This window comes from Equus caballus, chromosome 10 (genome assembly GCF_041296265.1).
Source record: "Equus caballus isolate H_3958 breed thoroughbred chromosome 10, TB-T2T, whole genome shotgun sequence".
NCBI classification, from domain to species: Eukaryota; Metazoa; Chordata; class Mammalia; order Perissodactyla; family Equidae; genus Equus; species Equus caballus.
This window is the reverse complement of record NC_091693.1, coordinates 18,909,504-18,931,032: the sequence shown is the minus strand read 5'-3', so window position 1 is coordinate 18,931,032 and position 21,529 is coordinate 18,909,504. Positions and strand designations below refer to the sequence as shown.

At 59.7% G+C, this 21,529-nt stretch overlaps 2 protein-coding genes across 11 annotated transcripts; one reads left to right on the top strand and one right to left on the bottom strand.

Moving 5' to 3' along the window:
* The first annotated feature begins 371 nt into the window (after positions 1-371).
* KDELR1 (KDEL endoplasmic reticulum protein retention receptor 1) lies at positions 372-10,538 on the top strand. 3 transcript variants are annotated; one of them, XM_070223137.1, is made up of 6 exons: positions 372-735; positions 4,285-4,385; positions 4,861-5,019; positions 6,328-6,472; positions 8,296-8,548; positions 9,775-10,538. In XM_070223137.1, the coding sequence occupies exons 3-6, from the start codon at positions 4,925-4,927 to the stop codon at positions 9,807-9,809; spliced, it is 528 nt and encodes a 175-aa protein (XP_070079238.1). In that variant the 5' UTR covers positions 372-735; positions 4,285-4,385; positions 4,861-4,924; the 3' UTR covers positions 9,810-10,538. The 3 variants fall into 3 exon arrangements, with proteins under 3 accessions (XP_070079238.1, XP_070079237.1, XP_001488592.1); XM_070223136.1 differs by lacking the exon at positions 372-735 and adding an exon at positions 3,295-3,632; XM_001488542.6 differs by lacking the exons at positions 372-735; positions 6,328-6,472 and adding an exon at positions 3,295-3,632.
* A 3,060-nt stretch (positions 10,539-13,598) lies between these two features.
* SYNGR4 (synaptogyrin 4) lies at positions 13,599-21,525 on the bottom strand. Of its 8 annotated transcripts, none has more exons than XM_023650030.2 (5): positions 21,373-21,525; positions 20,386-20,558; positions 15,180-15,417; positions 14,237-14,376; positions 13,599-13,891 (listed from the first exon to the last, which is right to left on the bottom strand). In XM_023650030.2, exons 2-5 carry the CDS (start codon positions 20,476-20,478, stop codon positions 13,658-13,660), a joined length of 705 nt encoding a protein of 234 aa, XP_023505798.1. In that variant the 5' UTR covers positions 20,479-20,558; positions 21,373-21,525; the 3' UTR covers positions 13,599-13,657. The 8 variants fall into 8 exon arrangements, with proteins under 8 accessions (XP_023505798.1, XP_001488575.1, XP_005596424.1 ...); XM_001488525.5 differs by having other exon boundaries at positions 20,386-20,561; positions 21,373-21,480; XM_005596367.4 differs by having other exon boundaries at positions 20,386-20,561; positions 21,207-21,402.
* Between the last annotated feature and the right edge of the window lie 4 nt (positions 21,526-21,529).

Here is a 21,529-nt window from a genome sequence, read left to right as displayed (position 1 = left end):
GGCGGTGGCGGGGACCTCCTGCCCGTCTCTGGCTCCGGCTCTCCCTCCTGTTCTTTCCGTCCCGTCCTGCCCTGTCTGTCCCCCAAGGTTGCGGCCACCCAGACTAGGCGAGGACGCCGCTACACATGTTGCGCTGGAAGTTGGGCCCCGGACATTGCGGAGGCTGTCGGGGTGTCCTCTCACCGCCCCGACCCCGTGGGGATCCCCCCTCCGCCCACCCGGGGTGCCCCCCTCTGCCGCTTCATCCCCGGCTCCTCCCCCCTGTCCATGTGTCCGGTCCCGCCTCTCTCTGGCTCATTCGCACCCCCCCTTTGTGCCCTCAGCGCCCCCCCCCCCCAGCGTCTGTGTCTGTCTGTCTGTCTGTCTGGGTCACCTCTGAAGCCGGTGGCTGGTGTGTATGTTTGTGTGAGGGCGGGAGCCTGCCTGCCTGGGGAACTGCTTGCCCCTTTCCTCGCTTGGCCACCTCCAGACCCCTCCTCGGCGCCCTCACTCTCAAACACAGGCAGAAACACACACAGACACACGCACACACGCACAACCTCACTTCCCTGGGATTCCCCCTCAACACCCCCGGAGCTTGAGGAGGGAGACGCGGACACACACACACGCACACAGAGGGGGTCCGATGGGAGCCGGGCTGCCACTGCTGTCTGGGGCTTCGGACAGACAGGAGGACACAGGCAACCGGGGACGCCAGACGCCCGGCCAGACGCAGGCAGGAGGCACAGAGCCCAGGTACACACCATCCATCCGGGTTTGGGGGGCCGGGGGAGGAAATTGGGGGGCCCACGACACCCAGGCAGGCGGTTCAGGGGCGGTACAGACAGACAGACAGACCCCTCCCTCCCTCTGCCGCCGCAGCCCTTACAGACACACCCCCCCTCCACCAGCCCAGCCCCAGACACCCTGACACACACATCCTCACCGGGCAGATGGCAGACGCACGAGAGACCCCTGGGGGCCGGGCGGACCCACCCAGGCTGACACCCCTCAGCTGGGCACCGGTGACCGAGGGAGGCTGCGGGCGGAGGGTGGCGGCGGTAGCCGCGGCTTGGAGAAGCCGGAGCGGGAGGGACTCGCACACTCGCTCTGTTCTCGCACACACACACTCACTCGGGATGCGATTAACATTCAGTCCCCGTCCGCCCCTGCCGGGAGACCCACAGCCCCCCCTCTTGGCCTCCCTGGGGACCCCTCCTCCTGCCAGGGTTGGGGGAGGGGGCTGCACCCCCCTCCCCCAGCTCCCAGCCTCTGCCCTCCTCCTGGGACAAGAGAGTGAGGGGCTGCAAATAAAAAGGAAGTGGGGGGGGGGTGGGTGCGGGTAGGGACTCAAAACCCGGCACTGAGACATCAGCTTCGGACCTGGACTTCAGGGCGGGGCGGGGGGCGGGGTGTGTGTGTGCGGGGGGGCAGTGCTGCCCTCTGCCCCCTCCCGACTTTGAGGCCAAGAAGCAGGAGGCCATTCCCGGACTTCGGTCTCCCCCTTGCTTGGACCCATCCTTTGGGTTCTATTGCTCTAGAAGGCCAGGCCTGCAAACTAGGTCTCCATCCTGAAGCCAGGAGTCCAGGCTCCCAGCCCCCTCCTCCCTCAGACCCAGAAATTCAATCCCCAGACCCCTCCTCCCCCAGGAGCCAGGAGTCCAGGCCCCGCCCCCTCCTTGCTCAGACCTAGGACTCCAGGTGCTCGGCCCCTCCTCCCTCAGACCCAGGAGCCCAGCCCCCAGCCCCTCCTCCCTCAGACCCAGGAGCCCAGCCCCCAGCCCCTCCTCCTTCAGACCCAGGAGTCCAGCCCCCAGCCCCTCCTCCCTCAGACCCAGGGGTCCAGCCCCCAGCCCCTCCTCCTTCAGACCTGGGGATCCAGGCCCCCAGCCCCTCCTCCCTCAGACCCAGGGATCCAGGCCCCCAGCCCCTCCTCCCTCAGACCCAGGAGCCCAGCCCCCAGCCCCTCCTCCCTCAGATGCAGGAGTTCAGATCCCCAGCTCTTCCTCCCTCAGACCCAGGAGTCCAGGTGCCCGGCCCCTCCTCCCTCAGACCCCCTCCAGCCCCCAGCGCCTCCTCCCTCAGACCCAGGGGTCCAGGCCCCCAGCCCCCTCCTCCCTCAGACACAGGAGTCCAGGCCTCTGGCTTCCTTCTCCATTGGTACCCAATAATCCAGGCCCGAGTTCCTTTTAGACACTCAGACAACCTGACCCCCTCAGCACAAAACACCTTCAGGGGCTCACGAGTCCAAGATTCACGGATGTCACCCTCAGGAACCCAGTCCATCCAGCCCTCTGAGGAAAACTACCTCCATACCCCTTCTTTTATTGAGGGCCCCTGGCCTCCATCACCCATAGGTACTCAAACATCCAGGAGGAAAGCAGTGTCTGCCCCCTCCTAGACACAGCCTGACCCCCTAGAGGGTCCCCCAAGACCAGCTGCCCAGCTCCTGCCCCTCCTCCTAGAGAAGCCGGACCCAGCACTTCTGTAACGTGCTGGGATGGGCTGTGGCGCAGGACACCTAGGCTCCGGAGGGTGGAGGCCAGGAGTGGGGGTGCGTGTGTGTGTGTGTACGCGCGCGCGCGGGCGCGCATGTGCCAGGGTCTGGGAGAGCAAGGGTGAAGGCTCACATTCCTGTAAAACAGGAGACTTGGGGCCTGAATTTGTGGGTCCCAGAGAGAGGAAGGGATTGTGGATGTAGATTCCTGGGGCTAGGATGCTTGAGACACAAGATGGTTGAGGTGGGACCCTAAGTCCCAAGGAAGGGGGCCCGAACTCCTGCATCTGAGGGAGGATGGGCTAAGGGACCAGACTACTGGTTCTGAGAAAGAATAGGGCTGGGGCCCCGGACACCAGGGTCTGAGGGAGGAGGGGCTGGGGGCCCGGACTCCTGGGTCCTGGGAGGGGAGGAGGATGGGGCTCCAGACTCCTGGGTCCTGGGGGAGGAAGATGCTGGGGGCCTAGGCTCCTGAGTCTGAGGGAGGGGCTGGGGGCTGCTTTCTTGTCTTTTGGGTGGGTTGGAGCTGCAGGCCCCTGAAAAGGAACAGAAGCTGGCAGCCCAGCCTCTGGGTCCCTGTCTGGAGTTTTTAAAGCTCAGAGACCAGCCGCCTGAATCCCTGTCAAGGGCAGAGGCTGGGCGGCTGGGCTGCGACCCTTCCAGAGGCACCGACTGCCTGGGGAAGCAGGTGCCGGACTTGAGAGTTTCAAATCCCAGAGACCCCGCAAGTTCCTAGGAGGTGGCGTTGGGGGTGCATTCAGCGCGCACTCTGCGAGCCGGGAGGTGCGGCGTAGGGGGCGCCGGAGAGCCGGGACCCCGCCCCCGGGGGCGGGGCCTCCCGGCCCGGACCCCTCCCCCCCCGCCCTCCTCCCTCTTCCCAGCTCCTGCTCGGCCGCCAGCTCCGGCCTCGGCTCCCCCTCCCAGAGCCCCCTCCCCGGAGCGGAGCCCACCTGAGGGCCCCTCTCCCGCCCCCGGCTCAGCCGCCCGGCCAGAACAGCAGCCGCGGGGGGCAGCCCCCCGTCAGCCTGCCTCCCTCCAGCCCAGCCTGCCAGACGCCCCCCAACCATGAATCTCTTCCGATTCCTGGGAGACCTCTCCCACCTCCTAGCCATCATCTTGCTACTGCTCAAAATCTGGAAGTCCCGCTCGTGTGCCGGTGAGACGCCCACCGGGGCGGGAGAAGGGGGGACATCCCAGGACTCGGGGAAGGGTTTGGAGGCACTAGGAGGACAGGTCCCTCTTCCCACTGCTTGCTGGGGATCCCCCTTCAGGTCCGGGGTCACCAGGGGGTCAGCTCCCTTTCCCAGACTGGGGGTGCATACAGTTTGGTGGGGGGGACTCCAGGCCCCCAATTCAGCCTTCTCCAGCCCCTATCTGGGCGGCCCCCCGGTTCCGGGACTGGGAACAGGGAGCTGTGGCAGGCAGGGAGGTGGCTGGGAGTTGGTGACGTGGACTGTGGCAGCCAGGAAGAGAGCAGAGAGGAAGCAACCGGTTTTGAGGGGCTGAGGTTAAGTGGGGTCCTCCCGAGGCCCCACTTTGGGTCTGGAGTGTCGGAGGACCCCGAGGGGACCGTGGGTGGCCGTGAGGCCTAGCTTGGGACAGAGCCACGGGCTGGAGTAGCTCCGGGGCCGCGCTGCCCCCTGGCTGTGGGCCGTGGGAAAGGGCCCTGCTCCGGCCGGGCGGGCTGGGGAGGCCTCTGGGGACAGCTGCTCTCCAAAGTGGTCTCCAGATTCGTCCTAGGCGCTGGGCCTTGGCTTATTCCCCATGCAGCCCACCCCCAGCCTCCCGTCTCTCTCTCTGGACCACAGGGATTTCGGGGAAGAGCCAGGTCCTGTTTGCTGTAGTGTTCACTGCCCGTTACCTGGACCTCTTCACCAACTACATCTCCCTCTACAACACGTGCATGAAGGTACCGCTCTACCCCACCGCCGGCTCCCAGAGCCAGGGGAGGGTGCGAGGGAGGAGGGGCGGGGGCTTGGACCCCGGGGTCTGAGGGAGGAGGGGCGGGGGGCTGGACCCCGGGGTCTGAGAAAGGAGGGGCAGGGGGCCTGGCCTCCCGGGTCTGAGGGAGGAGGGGCTGGGGCCCGGATACCTGGGTCTGAGGGAGGAGGGGCTGGGGGATGGACTCCTGGGTCTGAGGGAGGAGGGGCTAAGGGCCTGGACTCCAGGGTCTGAGGGAGGAGGGGCTGGGGGCTGGACTCCTGGGTCTGAGGGAGGAGGGGCAGGGGGCCTGACTCCCGGGTCTGAGGGAGGAGGGGCTGGGGCTGGACCCGCGGGTGAGAGGGAGGAGGGGCTGGGGGCCGGGACTCTTGGGCCCACGCCTGTTAGGAGCACAGGCCCCGCTTTCTGAGCAGAAGCGCCCTCCTCCTCATTCCGCTCGACAGGTGGTCTACATCGCCTGCTCCTTCACCACAGTCTGGATGATTTACAGCAAGTTCAAAGCCACTTATGATGGGAACCATGATACCTTCCGGGTGGAGTTCCTCGTTGTTCCCACGGCCATCCTGGCGTTCCTGGTCAACCATGACTTTACCCCTCTGGAGGTAGGCGACCTGGCAGGGTGCCTGTAGTGGCGGGATGGGCTGTGGCAGGGCGGCTATGGACAGTGGACCCTCTCAAAGGCTTGCTTTTGCAGAGTTTGCTCGAACTTCCTTATTTTGGGACCTGCGATTTCAGCGCACAGGCTCTGGGGTCGGATCATATTAATGTGACAGCAGCAACACCCACTCTGTGCTAGACCCTGCTCTCAGCGTCGCACCTACATTAACTCCTTCCTGTTCACAGCAGCCCCATTTGACAGATGAGGAAACTGAGGCACAGGCAGTCTAAATGGCTCATCCAAGGTCGTCGACCTAATGGATAGCTCAGGAGTTGGGAACGGGGGCTGTGGAGCCAGCCTACTTGGATTTGAACCCCAGATCTGCTCCTTTCGATTAGCGTGACCTTGGGCATGTGCCTTGACCTCTCTGTGCCCCCTTTGTAAAGTCAAGATCAGGTCCTGGTGCGGATTTACTGAGGTTATGCAGCATTGCCTAGTGGTTAGACCTCTGGAACCGGAAAGTGGGGATTTCAGGCCTGCTTCTACTACTCAGCAGCTGTGGGGCTCTGGACAAGTCAGGTAATTTCTCTGTGCCTCAGTTTCCTCATCTGTAAAATGGGGACAACCAATTCCCACTTCCTAGGATTCTAATGGGGGTAGATGCTGGTAAAGCAGTGTCTGGCACCAGCTGGGAGGTGCTGTGCTCGTGCTTGTTCAGGGACCGAAGTGTTTTGTGCCATGCTGGTACTTTTACTCCGAGATGTTAGGCGTCGTGGTTGTGATTGCATGGCATTCTGGTGGGACTTGTACAAATTCCTGGGAGGAATTTCAAGAGGGCCTGTGCTCAAAGTCTATGCTCTCCAGCCTCCTGGGGCCTGGCGCGGATCAAATTCAGGGGAGCCTTGTGGGAAGCTGGCCCTGAGTGGCCAGATGTGCTGATGTTTTCAACAGAAGCCACGTTTAGGAGTTTTCCTGCAAGATCTTAAAATTTTGGCCGCAGATTCAAAATAGATTTCTAAAACCCCCCCGCAGGCCGGACCAATCTGACAGAGGGTGACTTTGGCCCATGGGTCCCAGAAATATCAGAGGGAGACCGCACCATGCCGTGGAGGGAAGCCCGTGCTTGGCTCCAGACCCCAAGCTTTACAAACATATCATCATCCCCATCTTGCCCAGAGCGCTCCCCCCAGCCAGCCCGTTTTGCAGATGGGGAGACTGAGGCTGGGGGAGGCAGTGGGGCTTGCTTTAGGTGGAAGAGGCTGGACCAGAACTCAGGCCTCTTGACTCCAGCTTTTGCCGTTCCCTCATTCAGAAGAGGGAAGTCACTTGTGCAAAGTATTGGCGTCGACTGTGTGTCTGGCTCCGAGCTGGCCATTCTAAATGTGCCATCATCCCGTCTGACCCCTCGGCCACCCCGGGAAGCAGTCGTCCTCATCCCCATTTCTTGGAGGACTAAGGTGAGGCTCAGAGGGGAGAAATCATAGGATCTGAACTCAGGGCCGCCTGCTTTCAAAGCCCGTGCTATTAATTGGTGCATGCTAAAAACAATGACTTTTGAATCATAGAAGAAAGCTATTCTTTAAAAATCCAGAGGTCAGGAATAGATAAAGGAAATGCATTGAAAACGTGACCTTCCACCTCCTCTTATGTCATGATTCTGTTCCCCAAGGGTGACCCCAGGGGTAACAGCTGGGTGTGTGTCACCTGAATGGGTACGTTTCCCGAGAGTGTCAGCTACCCTGACTTGCTAAGACCCTCCCTGGAGGATTCTGAGAGACTATGGGAGCAGACCCTGGAGTCCAGCTGCCTGGGTGGGAATCTGTTTCTACCCGCATTTGAGCTGCGTGACCTTGGGCCTCAGTTTCCTCATCTGTATAATGGGTGTAACAGTAGGACCTGGCTCATCGGGTTAAGGCATGAGCCAGTGAATACCCATAGGCGTGTGGAGCAGTGTCTTGGATGTAATAAATGCTGCATAAGCGTTGAGTTGTTATGAATATGTCATGGTCCCCACTTCCTTCCCACAAACCAGAACAGCTGAGGAGGAGCCACACCTGCCACCTGGCTTGTTCTCTGAGGGGAGGTTTCGGTGCGTCTACAGATCACAGATTGCCCCAGGTGGGACTTTCAGGGAGCTGAGAACTGAAAAGGGGCCGACAGATGTCTGCAGTCTCTTCTCCCCACTCCCATGATGCCCCATCCTCCTCACGAGAGATGATTGTCGATGCTCCCTCTGTGGTGGCCCATGACAAGCACATGGGGAGCTCGCTCCTGTTCACTCATTCATTCATTCAGGCATTGAATGTGTGCCGGGCACTGTGCCAGGTGCTGGGGCCATGGGGTGACTAAGTCGTAGGATCCTGGGCCTCATGTTCTGGCTTACATTCTGGTGAGAGCTGCCAGGAAGGAGATAAGACAGGGCAAAGTGACAGTCCTGGAGGGAGGATGGTTAGGGAAGACCTCTCTCAGGAGGTGACTGAGGAGCTGAGGCTGGAAGGAGGCAGAAGAGGCAGAATGTGAGAAACCAGGGGAGGAGCTGAGAGAATAGCAAGTGCAAAGGCCCTGGGGCAGGAAAGAGCGTGGCGTGTTGGAGGAACAGATAGAAGGCCTGGGTAGCTGCAGCCCTGAGAGTTTGGGGAGGGAGTAGGAGATGAAGCTGTATGGGAGAGGGCCTTGAAGGTCGAGGTTGGGAATTTGGATTTTACTCTGGTTATGATAAGAAGTAGCTACTGGAGAGCTTTAAGCTAGGGAGTGACATAGTCTGATTTACGTCTCTGAAGATTACACATTGAATGTTGCCCCTACGAGGGCAGGAAAATCATCCCCATGTTAGAGATAAGGAAGTGGAGGCCTGGAGAATCTGGGTCTCCTGGAAGGGAAGTCTCAGAGCCAAGATTCCATCCTGGTCCACCTTTTGGAGAGGCATAAAGGCAAAGTACCGGTGAGCACCGACTCCCGAACCCTTGGTTCGAATCCCAGCTCTGCTGCGGTCTCGGGCAAGGCCCTCACCCTCTCTGGGCCTGTTTCTTCTGTAGAATGGGGATGCTGATAACAGCGCCTCCCTCCTGTGGGGTCGTCGTGAGAATGACATGAGAGAACACACGCGGCCCGGCAGAGCGGTGTCTGGCACACAGTGCGCCGCCCCGGAGGCATCGCTGTCCCCGTTCTCTTTCCGCCATCGCTGCGTGTGTGGCCGTGACGCTGTCCTCTGCCTTCTCTCCTGCCCTGTCCCCTCCCGCCTCGTCCTGCCCTCCGCCCCGCTCCCTGGCGCCCCCTGCAGATCCTCTGGACTTTCTCCATCTACCTGGAGTCGGTGGCCATCCTGCCGCAGCTGTTCATGGTGAGCAAGACGGGCGAGGCGGAGACCATCACCAGCCACTACCTGTTCGCGCTGGGCGTCTACCGCACGCTCTATCTCTTCAACTGGATCTGGCGCTATCATTTCGAGGGCTTCTTCGACCTCATCGCCATCGTGGCCGGCCTGGTCCAGACCGTCCTCTACTGCGATTTCTTCTACCTCTATATCACCAAAGGTAGCCGGCGCGACGGCTGCTGCCTCCCATCCCGCCCTCCCCGGGCCTGGGCTCCGTCCCCTCAGCCCTGTGTCACTCAAGGGGGTGGGGGCTTCCTCTCCCACTTCTGGGGTCCCGGGCCCACTGCCCTCCCAGCACTTCAGACCTCCGGCCCCTGCCTCCCCAGGACCTGGGAGTTGCTCTCCTCCACCCCGTGTCTCTCTGAGGGATGATCCCTCACAGCGTTGCTTGCTTTCTCCCTCCAGCCCACAGACCGGGGTCCCTCTCCCCGGCCCCCGGGCATTTGCGGGAGGAGAAGACAAGACAAAGAGAGAGGCTGGGGTGACCTCTGACTTTTGCCCTTTCGGAATTTGTCCTGAGCTCTCCTCCTGCCCCGTGGTTCCAGATCCACAGTTTTTCAGTCTCACACCTGGAAGAAGTCTAGAATTCCTGTCTCCCCAGTGCCAGCAGTGCTCAGAGAAGGGAGGGTCTTCCCTCTGTTGGTTGGTCTCTGTTCTCATTCTCTGGGACTCAGGCCCATTCGTTCATTCATTCATTCAGCCAACAAATTTATTGAGCACTTGCCGTGTCCCCGGCCAGGCGCTAGGCTCTGGGGAGGCAGCAGTAGGAGGAAAGGTGGACGCAGCCCTGCTCTCCCCTTATGTTCTGTCGGGGGGAGACGGCGAATAAACAAGGAAAGAGAGAGATGGTCGCAGACCGTGAGAAGGGCTGTGACAGAAACCAGGGGCGTGTCCCTGAACAGCTGTGGAGGGGAGGGCAGCCTCTTTGAGGAGATGCTGACTGAAGCAGGGACCTGAGAAAGTAGGCGTGGGTCAGGAAAGAGGGGACAGGAGGGCAGGGACCTGGAGGCAGCCCAAAGCCCTTGAGGATTGAGGCTGGGAGGGCGGGAGGGGGTGGTCTTTCCCGGGCAGCCCTCCCAGACCCTCTGACCCCCATGCCCTGCCTCTAGCCCAAGAGCCCTTCCAGGTGGGGGAGGAGCACCAGCACCAGGAGAAATGGGGCCTCCTCTTGCCTCTGTTGCTCAGCCCCTGGGACGAGACTAGGGCACCCCCAGCCCCACCCCTCAGGAGTTCAAGCCGATCCCCCCAGTTGATAGCTTGGGGTCCTAGGGCTGACCCCCCTCGCATCTCTGTCTGGCCCAGCATGCACGCGCCTGCTCTGGGAATGGGAAGCCCTCCCCTCCACCGGGGCCCAATGGTAACGCCTGTCCCCCTGCCTCCTCACAGTCCTAAAGGGGAAGAAGCTGAGCTTGCCGGCGTAACCCTGGTCCTCGCCGTCCCTCCTCGGCAGCCCAGCAGCAGCGGGAGGCAGAGGAAGGCAACCGAAGACGAAGAGCCTTCCCGTCCAGGGGTGACTTTTTAAACACCCAGCCTCTCCCCGCTCTCCATCCCGGCTCCTGCCGAGTTTCAGGGGGCGGGGGAGGACCCACGCCTTGGGCAGTTCAGGACCTGGGCTGTTTGTAGTTTTTTGCCTTTTAGAGAAGAAGAAGAAGAAGAAGAAAAAAAAATCTTTCCACTCTTGAGCTTTTGATTCTGATGACTCCTTTCTCTTCTACTCTCTGGTCCCCATTTTTATAAACTGTTTTTGAGGGGCCCGTGGGGCTGGGCAGGGTCGGAGATGTTTTCCCTGCCCCGAGCTCCTCGGACCCCTCCCCGATCCTACTCCCCCAGCCCCACTGGTTGCCAAACACTAAATCTGCCGACACCCGCCTTCCCAGCCTCCCACCGTGGCCGTGAACACAGCCTCCTGCTCCCCCAAACTTCTGGGTTGGGGGGGAAGGTCTCCCCTCATTTTTCATAATAACTTTTTTCCAGAGTTTTGGACTTTCGGTCTTGTCCTCATTTTTTTTTTTTTTGGCAATTTAGGGGAACAAGGGGGGCCGGGCATGGGAACGGGGCTGGCCTGAGGGTCCCCGTGATTCTACCGCCATGTTTTTGTACAGAAAGGATGATTGATTCTTTGTTCTCTTGAAATAAACCGAGGAAAACGATGCCTGTCTTTCGCGACTCCTTGCCTTCTCTCTTTGGCGTTGGTGGGGTCCTGCCCCGGCCCCCCTCTCTGCTTCTGCTTTATCCCATCCACCGTCCCTGGGCCACCAGAGGTCTGGGAGGAGCAGGAAGATAAGAGACTGGCCTTCCTGAGACTCTCGGCTGCACCCTGACTCCCAGCTCCACTGGGGATGACGTTTTGGACAAAAAAAAAAAATCTCGAAGATTCTCATCTTGGCACCAAACTTCCCTGACCGTTCTCCTGAATCACAGGGTTGCAGAAGACCTTCAAAAGCGTGCATTTGGGAGGTCACCAATGGCCACCCCCCGTCACACCCTCATTTGGCATTTTGTTGCTCCACTCTGTTTTCTTAAAAAAAAAAAGGGGGAGGGGAGGGAATTGGTTGCCAGCCTTTAAAAACCAGATTTTCACATTAAATTCTGAATTTCTGGCTTCTCATGAAAAAAAATCCATCAATCTGACAATGCCAGGTCCTCGTTTCTGGGTGACAACAGATGGCTGGAGCTGAATGGATGGGATGTGAGCTTTCCACCACGGTCCCCGGGACTTGGCTGAGGGGTTGTTCCCATTTATTATTGAGCTGACGCTGTTGTTTTTGTTTTTTGTTTGGTAGAGTTAAAAGAAAAGTGAAATATTTCCCACGTCTCCCTCCAGATTGGCCTCCCACCTGGTCTGTTTCCTCTTCTTGCATTACCTGCCTGGTCCTTGTAAGCTTCTGGAGTTTTTTTTTTCGTTTTTCTTTTTTTGAGGAAGATTGGCCCTGGGCTAACATCTGTGCCGATCTTCCTCCACTTTGTATGTGGGACAGCTGCCACAGCATGGCTTGTTAAGCAGTGCGTAGGTCTGCACCTGGGATCTGAACCCGGGATCTGAACCCACAAACCCTGGACCACCAAAGCGAAGCATGTGAACTTAACCACTACACCATCAGTCTGGCCCCTGGAGTATTTTTGTTTTTTGTTTTTTTTGCTGAGGAAGATTAGTCCTGAGCTAACATCTGTGCCAACTTCATCCACTTTATATGGGGGATGCCTGCCACAGCATGGCTGACAGGTGGTGTAGGTCCACGCCTGGGATCTGAACCTGCGAACCCAGGCCATCAAAGTGGAGTGCGCAGAACTTAACCACTACGCCACGGGGCAGCCCCCAGCTTCTGGAGTTTTGACCCCTGATATAGAGTCTCTAGATATCTACTAAGACCCTCCTTAACTGCCTCCAGTTCTCCTGTAGGATGGCTCTGGAAGCTTCTGGAGGCAGGCAGCTGGCGTTTCCCGAGCATTTCCTAAGTGCCAGGCAATGTGCATTGTACGGACGAGCCCACGGGACCCTCACAGCACCCTGAAGAGGGGGTGCTTTGCAGGGGAGGAAGCCCAGGCTTAGAGGGGCAAGTGGTAGAGGTGGGGTTTGTGCCCGGGCTTCCTGACCCTGGAGCCTGTGTGTTTAACCACCGCGGCGGGGTTTATCAACTGTTTTTTCTTTCTTTCTCTGAAGCCAGGGCGCCTTCTGTTTAGAGGAGTTTTGCCCGGAAGGTGGCTACGGAAACGCAGGAGCGTGATACGGGGTGGGAGGTGGCCCCTGGTTGAACGCAGTCTCAAAACCGTCGATCTCAGTCTGGTCCGAGTCTAATTTTATAGCCAACACAACTCGGGCCCAGAGAGACTAAGTGGCGCGCCCGGGTTATCCAGCTGGCGACAGGGTGACCATGACAGCCTGGATTCCTTCCATTTCCCATGCCCGGACGCAGCCCACGCCACTCCACTGCTGCCCTTTCTCCCCATGCCCACAGGGACGACGACCTGTTTATTTCCGTGCCCCCAGAACTGAGCCCCGGGCCTGCCACACAGGAGGCCTCCAAGAGGGGACCACAGCACCCACATTTGCCCCCCCATAACTTGTACCCCTTTGTCCAGTTCGTAAACAAATGCTCTGCAGGCCACTGCGACCCTTGTGTGGGCCCGTTTTTTTTGGCCTGCAAAACATTAAATTTTTTTTTTAATTCCTTGCCAACGACTTCCCCATAAAAAGAAACAGATGTCCAGTTGTTCCAGAACAACCAGAAGATTCTAGAGCCGCACTGTCCAAAAGGGTGGCCATTAGCTGCAGGTGACCATTAGCACTTGAAATATGGCGAGTCCCAATTGAGATGTACTGTCCTCATTAATAATTTTCACATTGATGACATGCTGAAATGATCATGTTTTGGATAGATTGGGTTGAATAGAATGTATGAAAATTATTTTCACTTGTTTCGCTCTAGTTTTCTTAATGTGACTACTAGACGATTTGAAATCCTGCCCGCCGTGGCTCACGTTACATTTCAACCGGACAGTGCTGGTCTAGACGCCCCAGGCCCGCGGTGCTGGATGCTGGGTGCTGAGTGAAGGCGGCCCCTCTGGGACACGGCCCCTGTCCCCACCGCTCCCTTAATGGGCGCTTCAGCCACCGGGTTACCTGCTCGGCCCCTACAGGCCTGTGCACATGTCGCCGACCACCCTCGGGATTCTCGAATGAAACCCCTTCCTCTTCCCCAAGGTGGTTTAAATATTTTGTGACAAGGATCTCCCTGGACCTCATTCACGCACTTGCATCCCCTGTTCGTTCAACGACTCCTCACGGGGATTGGTTGTGAGTTAAGTCCCTTGTCACTGGGGTGAGGGAAGGGCTTTGGCGTCAGGGACAGGGCTGGTGGCAGTGTTGGCCCCCGTTCTCAGCACTGTCTCCGTGGGCGGAAGCATTTTGTCTCTCTGAACTTGAGCTTCCTCCACTGTACGATGGGGTGCCTCGTACCGCCCTCGCACGGCCAGTGTGAGGAGGAAAGGGCTCGGTGTGTGACACACACAGGCCTGGGAGAAGGGCTCCCTTCCTTCCTGTCACCACCTCTCATCTGTCACTAACACGATGGTCCCCAGATAGAGGGTCCAGGAGGCGGCATGAAAGTGTGGCCCAGTGCCGAGACCCCTGAGATGACCGTGTGGGATTTCTCACCACCCCTGGCCACTGAAGGGACCAGAGAAGAACAGACACGAGAGGGACAGAGAGCTGTTCTCAGAAACCCTTCTGGAGGGAGGATTATGTCTTTACTGCTGTGGATGAGGATGCCTAGTCGTCGGGCATCATAGCGAGGCGAGGGACCTTTGGGGTGCTCAGATAGGGGGACAGGCTGGAGCCTGTATAACTCAGGTTGTGGGGGTCCGGGCTGGGCGTGTTGACAGGGCTGGCGGCAGAGGGCGGGGAGAGGGAGGTCAGCACCATGCCGCGCTCATCCAGGGAGCGCTTGTAGGGGACCGGAGCGTCATTTTGGAGGTCCTGGAGGGCCAGGTAGGCCTGGAATATCTGTGGGCAGAGAAGGGCATGCTGCAGGCCGGCTTGGGCTGGGCAGGGCAGGAGGGGGCCGGGCTGGGGACGGGCCTGGGAGGGAGCCGCAGGGTATGGCTGTGCCCTCTGCTCCCTGGACCCGGGTTCTCGGCTCGAGGCCTAATGCTGGGCTGCGTCTCTGCGTCTGCTCAGAGAGGGGGCAGCTTCCTTCCAATTTACCCAACGGCGTGGAAGGGGCTGGCTGAGACCCCGGGAGGACCACCCCCCAACTCCCAGGGGAGCTCAGTGACAGTGGACTGTTCTGGCTGTCCCAGCCCCGCCCGGCGGAGGCAGAGGGCGCCTGGGGAGGCGGCTTGTCCTCACCCAGATGAGGATGGAGAAGAAAGCGAAGGTGACGGCCACCTTGGCGCTGCTGCTCCCCAGGAGGAAATGTTTGGGTGGCGAATGCTGCCACTGGTTGGCCAGGAAGCAGAAACCCACGAACCAGACGGCTGTCCAGAGGACTGTGGGGTCACAAGGAGAGAAGAGGGGCAGAGAGAGCCGGCTTAGGAAGGACTCCTGGGGTGTGGACAGGGTGCGGGCGGGGCTCTATCAGGTGGCGAGTTTTGCTTTGACGCCTGGATCTGCCACTCAGCAGCTGCGTGCCCAGTTACATACCCTCCTCAAGCCTCAGTTTCCCCCCTCTGTAAAATGTGAACACGAACAGCACTTAACTCCTCGGGGGAAGGTGCTGAGGAACAAATGAGACAAGGCACGTGGAGCCCTTGGCTCCAGGCCCAGGAAATGCCAACGTCGCTACAGACTTCGTCTCTCTCGTTTCATCCTCGGAAAGACCCTGCCAGGTGGGCGCTTTCATCCCACCTTCTCCTGGAGCTCAGAGAGGGGGAGGGACCCGCTCAAGCTGCCCCGAGCAAGGAGACGCCGGAGTTGGGACTTCAAACCGGGTCTGTCTGGCTCTGTGCTCCGAACCCCACCTCCTGCCACCAGGTGGCTTTTCAAGAAACGTTCTCTGAGGGAGGGAGCTGAATGCGAAGAAAACTCCAGCCAGGAGGGAAGCTTCTAGAATTAGCCCAGGGGTCAGAAGAGGTGACCCTGACACTGAGTCTAAAGGACGAGTGACAATTCCTCGGGAGGAGACAGCAGGTGCAGAAGGGAGGGACGCAGCTTTGGGTCACGCGTGGGGGACAGTCAGAGGCCGGCTGGGTGGGGGAGGGCGGTGTCCTGGGGACCCGGGGGAGCCAGGGAGGGCCGGGAGGAGGAGCAGGGGCAGCTCTGGGCGGGCGTTCCCGGGGAGGGGGGTGCTCACCAGCCAGGATGAAGTCCAGGAGCTGGAAGGCCGACTTGAAGTGGGTGCTGGCGATGCGGCTCTCGTGGGCGTCCAGGACGAGGAAGGCCAGGCAGCAGAGGAAGGCCAGGAGGCCGGCCCCCACGGAGAAGCTGCAGGCCGTGTTGTTGCTGTTGAGGACGCAGTGGAGCTGCGATGAGTCAGTCTTGTTCTGGTAGCCGTCGGTCAGCAGGGAGGAGAAGATGATGAGGGCAAAGATCTGCGGAAGCAGGAGGAAGATGCCCAGGGGCCGGAGCGCAGCTCAGCATCTCCCCCAACCTGCGCATCCTCCCGGGTTCCCCCACCTGCGGATGGACGGCGGGTCCTGCCGCAAACCCACTGGGCCGTTCTGGCCCCTTCCTTCCTGGCACAGCCTCAGAGCCTTCCAGCCCCGTCCCTCCTGCTGCCCCTCACCCCTCTTCTCTATCCTAGCTCAGGCCTCTTCCCCTGGCCCCTCCGCCCATCCCCGACACGGGCCCCAGAGGGGTCTTTCCACACCCTGCCCCTCCCGGCTCACAGCCCCCCCATGGCTCCCTAGCACCCCGGGACACAGTCCCAGCCCCTCAGCCTGGCCTTTGAGACCCTGCGTGGTCTCTGCTCTCTTTGCTCTTTTAATCCCTCTCTCCCCACTCACCTCTGCCTCGCCCCAGACTCCCCTGCTGCCGCCCCAATCGGGCACCTGCCGCCAAACCCAGGTACCAAGATGAAACGCTTAGCACCGTGCCTGGGACACAGGACGAGCTCAATAAGTGGTTGCCACCACGAGTATTCTCTGGGCCTCTAAGCTCTTCCTCTGCCTGCAACTTCCTCCCCGCTCCCGGCTTGGCTAATTCCCATCCATCTTTAAAAATAAATCTGTGAAATATTCCAAAAACACAGAAATATACGGAGGGACGTGTGACAAACACCCAGGATCTAATAAACATTACCATATTACCATTTTGCCTTTTTTTAAGAAAGCAAATACAACCACTGATAGGACAGCCCCGTCCCTCTCGCCCATGCACGCTGCCTGCGACACGGTGTAGCAGGACTGTCTGCATCCATGCTTGTCTTCCACAGGGTTTGTTTATTAAATGCCACTAAAGTGCTCCACAAGCCCTGGCCTGTGTCATCCTTTTAACCACCCTAGAATGGAGGCACGACTCACGGCCCTGTTTTTTAGATAGTGGAACTGAGGCACAGAGAGGGTGAGGAATGGCCCAAAGTCACTCAGCTGGTAAGCGGCAGCGCCTGGATTTGAACCGAAGCTGTCTGGCTCCCCAGTCTGCTGTAACCCCCTGCTCTACCGCCCCAGGCTGGACCAGACGCCTTGAGAGCAGGGGTTCCTAGGCATGCAGTTCAGTGAAAATGCTAATCCCCAAGGATTTGTCGCAGACCGTCACAGTGCAGTGTAGCAAGGTCCATGCCAGATATGGAAGGAACCGGTGTGTGTATGGGGTGGGCAGTGGGAGTTGGTCCAGGAAGACTTCCTGGAGGACGTGACGCCTGTAAGGAGGGTTGCAGGGTGAGAAAGGCTAAGGAGTGGGGGTTGTCTGGAGGGCAATAGGGAGCCATGGGAGGGCTGTGAGCAGGGAAGGGTCAGGGTCAACTCTGGATGAACGAAGAGCCCTCTGGGGCCACTAGAGATGCACTGGAGGTCGGAGGCCAGAGGGGAGGCTGGGGCCTGGGGCCAGGGAGAGAGGCAAGGTCTGAGCTGAAACTGAAGTCGTGGGGCTGGGTTTCAGAGGCAATAAGGTGGGATCTGAGCTGCACCTTAAAGAAGGAGGAGTTTCTCAGGCAGGCAGAGGAGGAAGGGCATTCCATGCCGGGCAAGCCGTGTGTGCAAAAGCCAGATGCGCAGAATGCGGCTCCTTCTGGGATGGAGAGAGACCTCACTGGCGGGCTCCCGTGTGAGACGAGGCTGGGAAAGCGGGCGGGAGCCAGACCCTCGCAGGCCTCGCACACCACACCCAGGGGCCTGCACTTGGGCGCCGTGGAAAGTGAAATTTCCTACGTGGATGTGATTTTACCCACGGAAGGGCTCTGAGCAGAGGATGGCCGGGCCCAGACCTGGGAGTCAGAGCAAATCTCTAGGGTCGTGATGGCTCGGAGGGGGCAGGACCAGAGGCCAACAGATCAGAGAGGAGACCGTCAGGAGGGTCCAGGCAGAGTCCTGAGGCCTGGGCCGGGCTCAGAGCTCTGGGGAACCCGGTGATATTTGGGACGTGAAATTGGCCTTGGTGATGGCTCGGATGTGGTGATGCTGGGGAGGGGAGCGGGGGGCTAGGCGAGGGGAAGGGGTTCAGGAGAATTTGAACTCTTCCTGGAAGGGTCCTCATGGGACCCTTCTCTCTACCCCAGCCCCCAGGTCCAAATTGGACCTCAGCAGATGTGTGTTGAAGGAGTGAATGACCTTGGGCCCTAATCGCCCTTGCCCTGCCCTTCAGAGTGGGGGTGGGGAAGCAAAGGATGGACCCCTAAACTTTTCAGCCTCTGCCCATCCTCCTCTCCCCTTTGCCTTAGTTGCTGTCTCTGAATAATAATAATAATAATAATAATAATAATAATAATAATAACAATAATAACCACAGGTCCCTCTTTTGGTCCAGCACTTCAGCATTTTCCAAGGGGATTCACATCCTCCCCCGTTTCGGAGCTGAGGAACCGGGTCCAGAGAAGGGGAGCACCTTGCCCTGCTGGTCTGAGGCAGAGCCAGGTCGAGGCCGAGGACCGGAAGGCCCCATCGATCGTCTTTGAGCCCAGATTCGTTTTACCCGCACTACCTCCCCGGAGCCTCGCACCAGCCCCACGTGGTCGATGCTACTAAGTCATTTCTGTTGCACAGGTGACAGATCGAAGCCATTACGGTGGAGTGGAAAGAGCCAGACGCGTCTGACTCGGCCAGCTGTGTGGCCCTGGGCAAATCACTCATCTCTTGGAGCCTCAGTTTCCCAGTCTGTCTCGGTGCTTCGAAAAGGGGCATCCAAGGGTGGGGGGCCTGGCCCTGACGGTCGTTCTCATGATCGGCCCAGAGAGGGAAAGCGTCCTTTCAAGGTCGGTCAGCGGTGGAGGGGGATCGGAATGCAGCCTTCCTGACTTCCAGGCCTGTGGGCTCTCTGTCCACTCACCCTGAAAACCCCGGGCTGCGGCGCGAGCCCAGGGTGCTGGAGACAGGGGAAGGGGGCTCAGCTGGGCCAGGGGGACCCTCGCCTTCCGAAGCCTGAGTCCCACCTCCTTCCAGGCCCTCCCTGGCCTGTCCTCAGGGAGGGAGCAAAGATTAATCGGTTAAGGCACCAGCTGGCAGGCGGCAGGGAGCAGGACAAGAGCACCAGCTGCCCAGAGACTCCCTACCGAGGAGCCAGGCCAGGGGGGGAAGGAGGAGAGGGCGGGAGGGAGGGTGGAGGCGGCGGGCAAAGTCTGTGACCGAAACGTCTGGCCCAGTCAGCGGCCCTGCCCTCTGCCTTTGTCACCCCAGCCCACACCAGCTGGGCCTCCTTCTCTCTCGCCCCCCGGCCCCCACCCTTCCTTCCGGAGCTTCGGAGGTGCTAGAATCCTTCCCAGTCGCTTGCCAGCTGGGTGATGTCCTTAGGCAAGTCACTCCACCTCTGTGAGCCTCAGTTTCCCCCGGGGTCAAACAGGGGTAATGACGCCCGTGTCACACGGTCGTGGGGAGGGGCCTGGAACTGGGACGTGGAATTCGTAATTCCCCGCTTCCCCCGGGTGAGAACAACAGACACTGTCCCCATCACCACAGACCCCGGAACCCCTCTCTGTCCTCGCTCACAAGCCCTGATTCGTCCCAATAATCACTGCTATTTAAGGGAAGATTAGGACTCGCCAGGCCCCGGCTCATCATTTTATAGGGATAAACTCGTTTCGTTTTCACAACACTCCTTCCTCCGACCAGGGCACCCCACCATCTTTTTGCTGATGACAGTATAGAGGTTCAGAGAAGTCAAGTCACCTCCTCCAGGTCACACAGACACAGGGTGATGGGTAAATCATCAAACGGGATGGGGCGCTTTTGAGTAGGAATGGTGGCGCTGCTGATGCTCACGCCAGGACTGGCCCAGGCGCACCGGGGTGTACGTCCCCCTCCGTGGACAGCACGTGGCCGAGCCGGGATTCAAAGCCAGGCCTGTCTGATCCTACTCTGATCACGGCTTCCAGAAGGCGTAGGGAGGAGACACTCTGGATTAGGACCCGGGCACCCCACCTACTCCCATGACCCTGATCCAGTCTCGTCCTCTCCCTGGGCCTCAGTTTCCAGCTCTGTCAAAGGAGAGCAATGGAGGCAGCACAGGTGAAAGCCAGAGTCACAGCACTAACCTCATGCACTGAGGTCCAGAGAGGAGCAGGGATTGGGCCAAGGTCACACAGCAAAGTCTGGGCTGAGTGGGAATGGGAGCCCGGGTGTCTGGACCCTTCACGAATACAGTAAGGATTAAAGCAGTGCACGCGGAGCCCTCTCGTGGCACAGCGCCTGGCGCACAGCCACCACCGACGCCAGGGTCTCAGGTCCACGTTCCACGTTCCACGTTCCCCTCCCACCTCCGTGTCCCTCTTCCTTCCTAGAGGCCCAGCCCCGGCTCCGCGCCGAGTCCCTTCCCTGCGAGGTGGGAAACGAGCGGGCTCTGGCGGAGCTCGGGGGGCCGGCTTAAGTGGTTAAGTTTGCACGCTCCGCTTTGGCAGTCCCGGGTTCAGATCCTAGGCTCGGACCTACACACCACTCATCGAGCCATGCTGTGGTGGCGTCTCACATAGCAAAACCAGAAGGACCTACAACTAGGATACACAACTATGTACTGGGGGGCTTTGGGGAGAAAAAAAAAAAAGAGGAAGATTGGCAACAGATGTTAGCTCAGGGCCAATCTTCTTCACACACAAAAAAATTATATAATGTTATAAACCAATGTTACTGCAATAAAAAAATAATAAAGAACCCATTCTTTTTTTTTTTTTAAATGGGGCTCAGAGCATTGACTTCGAAGGGCCGTTTCTTCCCATGAGACTTAAGTGCTCAGAAGAGCGAGGGCCTCCGGTTAGGTGCTCAGTAAAAGGCTATCTGGGCCATCAGCTCCCTTCTGCTTTCTTTTCCCGCCTCCAGCCCCTTCCTGCCTCCCGCTCCCTCTGCACTGGGTCTGAGAGGTGACAATGCCTGCGTCCTGTCCCCTCGAGGGGCGGTCGGGCCGCAGGAGGGCCTCACCCCTGCGCAGATGCGCGTGATGGTCTTGGGCTTCTTCAGGAACTGCACGGCCTCGCTGTCTGCCAGGTCCTGCAGGCTTTCGGGGATGTGCATGGCGGCTGCTCTGCTCCCGGGCCTGGGATGCTGGGTGCCACCGGCCAGGGGGGTGGCTCCAGGCCCACCCTGGGGCTCGGCTGCTGCAAGACAGGGCGGTGGAGGGAGGTCAGCTTCGGGTGGAGGGGCTGCCGGGGGTCCCAGTGGTAGAGACACAGGGGGAAGGGGTTTCTGGGGGCTCCCAGGAATGGGGGGCACGGGTGAGGGGCTGCTGGGGCCCAGGAGTCAGGAACGCAGGCTTTGGAAACTGTAGGGTGAGGGGGCTGCCAGGGGTCCCGTGGTGGGGTGCAGGGGTAGGCGATCCCAGGCCTGGGAGAAAAGGGGGAACAGAGTTGGGATATTGGGGTCGGGTTGCTGACCCAGCAGCCAGAGGGTCCACGTTAAGGGCTGTGTCCCCTCTGGGAGACACCACGAGTGGGTGATCCCTTTTCCAGGGATCAGGGGGGTGCCAGGATGGAGATCAGAACCCCCGGGAGTTCTGGACCAGGGGAACCCCTTTCCGGTTTGGGGGTGACAGCACCCATAACGGAGGACCCAGGTGTATTTTAGGCTGTCCTTTGATTTGGGGTTGTTTCCTTGGAATCAGGGCCTCCTCTTAGAAGTCAGCTCCGTCTTCCTAAAAGTGCGTTCCCCTCCGCTGGGGGCCTAGGCCTCGGATGCGCGGGGAACGTGGGCTCAGAACTGAACTGTCCCCTCAGAACAGGATGCCGGCCCCGGCGTCAGGCTACCTTCTTAGAATTGGGGTCTTCCCTCTAAGGACGTGGAATGGGGTGGTGGGGCTTGGGGGTGACGCTGTCTGACAAAGGGCCACCCCTACTCTGGAGGCCGGGTCCGCGTCACCTGGAGGCCGGCTCTTCCTTCCGCCCACCCTCCCCTCCTGGTCCCTGGCGCCACCTCGGTATTCCTTTGGTTCTGCTTTTTCCCGCCTTTTCGTTTCTCCACAGCTGATTGGCTGTGCTCAAGCCCCGCCCCCTCTCTTTTCCCGCCCACTCTGGAGCGGGCGCGGGCGGGGGCGTGGCCTCAGCGGACGTTGGGCCGCCCGCCGTTAGCG

Bases quoted from the DNA above. Each gene is read 5' to 3' on its own strand.
- KDELR1 (XM_001488542.6), top strand. From the start codon at position 3,542: ATGAATCTCTTCCGATTCCTGGGAGACCTCTCCCACCTCCTAGCCATC. The intron at 3,633-4,284 runs GTGAGACGCCCA...TCTGGACCACAG, and splicing joins GAAGTCCCGCTCGTGTGCCG to GGATTTCGGGGAAGAGCCAG. The intron at 4,386-4,860 runs GTACCGCTCTAC...TCCGCTCGACAG, and splicing joins TCTACAACACGTGCATGAAG to GTGGTCTACATCGCCTGCTC.
- SYNGR4 (XM_023650026.2), bottom strand. The intron at 15,418-20,385 runs GTGAGGCCCTCC...CTGCTTCCGCAG, and splicing joins TCACGCGCATCTGCGCAGGG to ATCTTTGCCCTCATCATCTT. The intron at 13,892-14,236 runs GTGAGGACAAGC...CTCTGCCCACAG, and splicing joins TCTTCTCCATCCTCATCTGG to ATATTCCAGGCCTACCTGGC.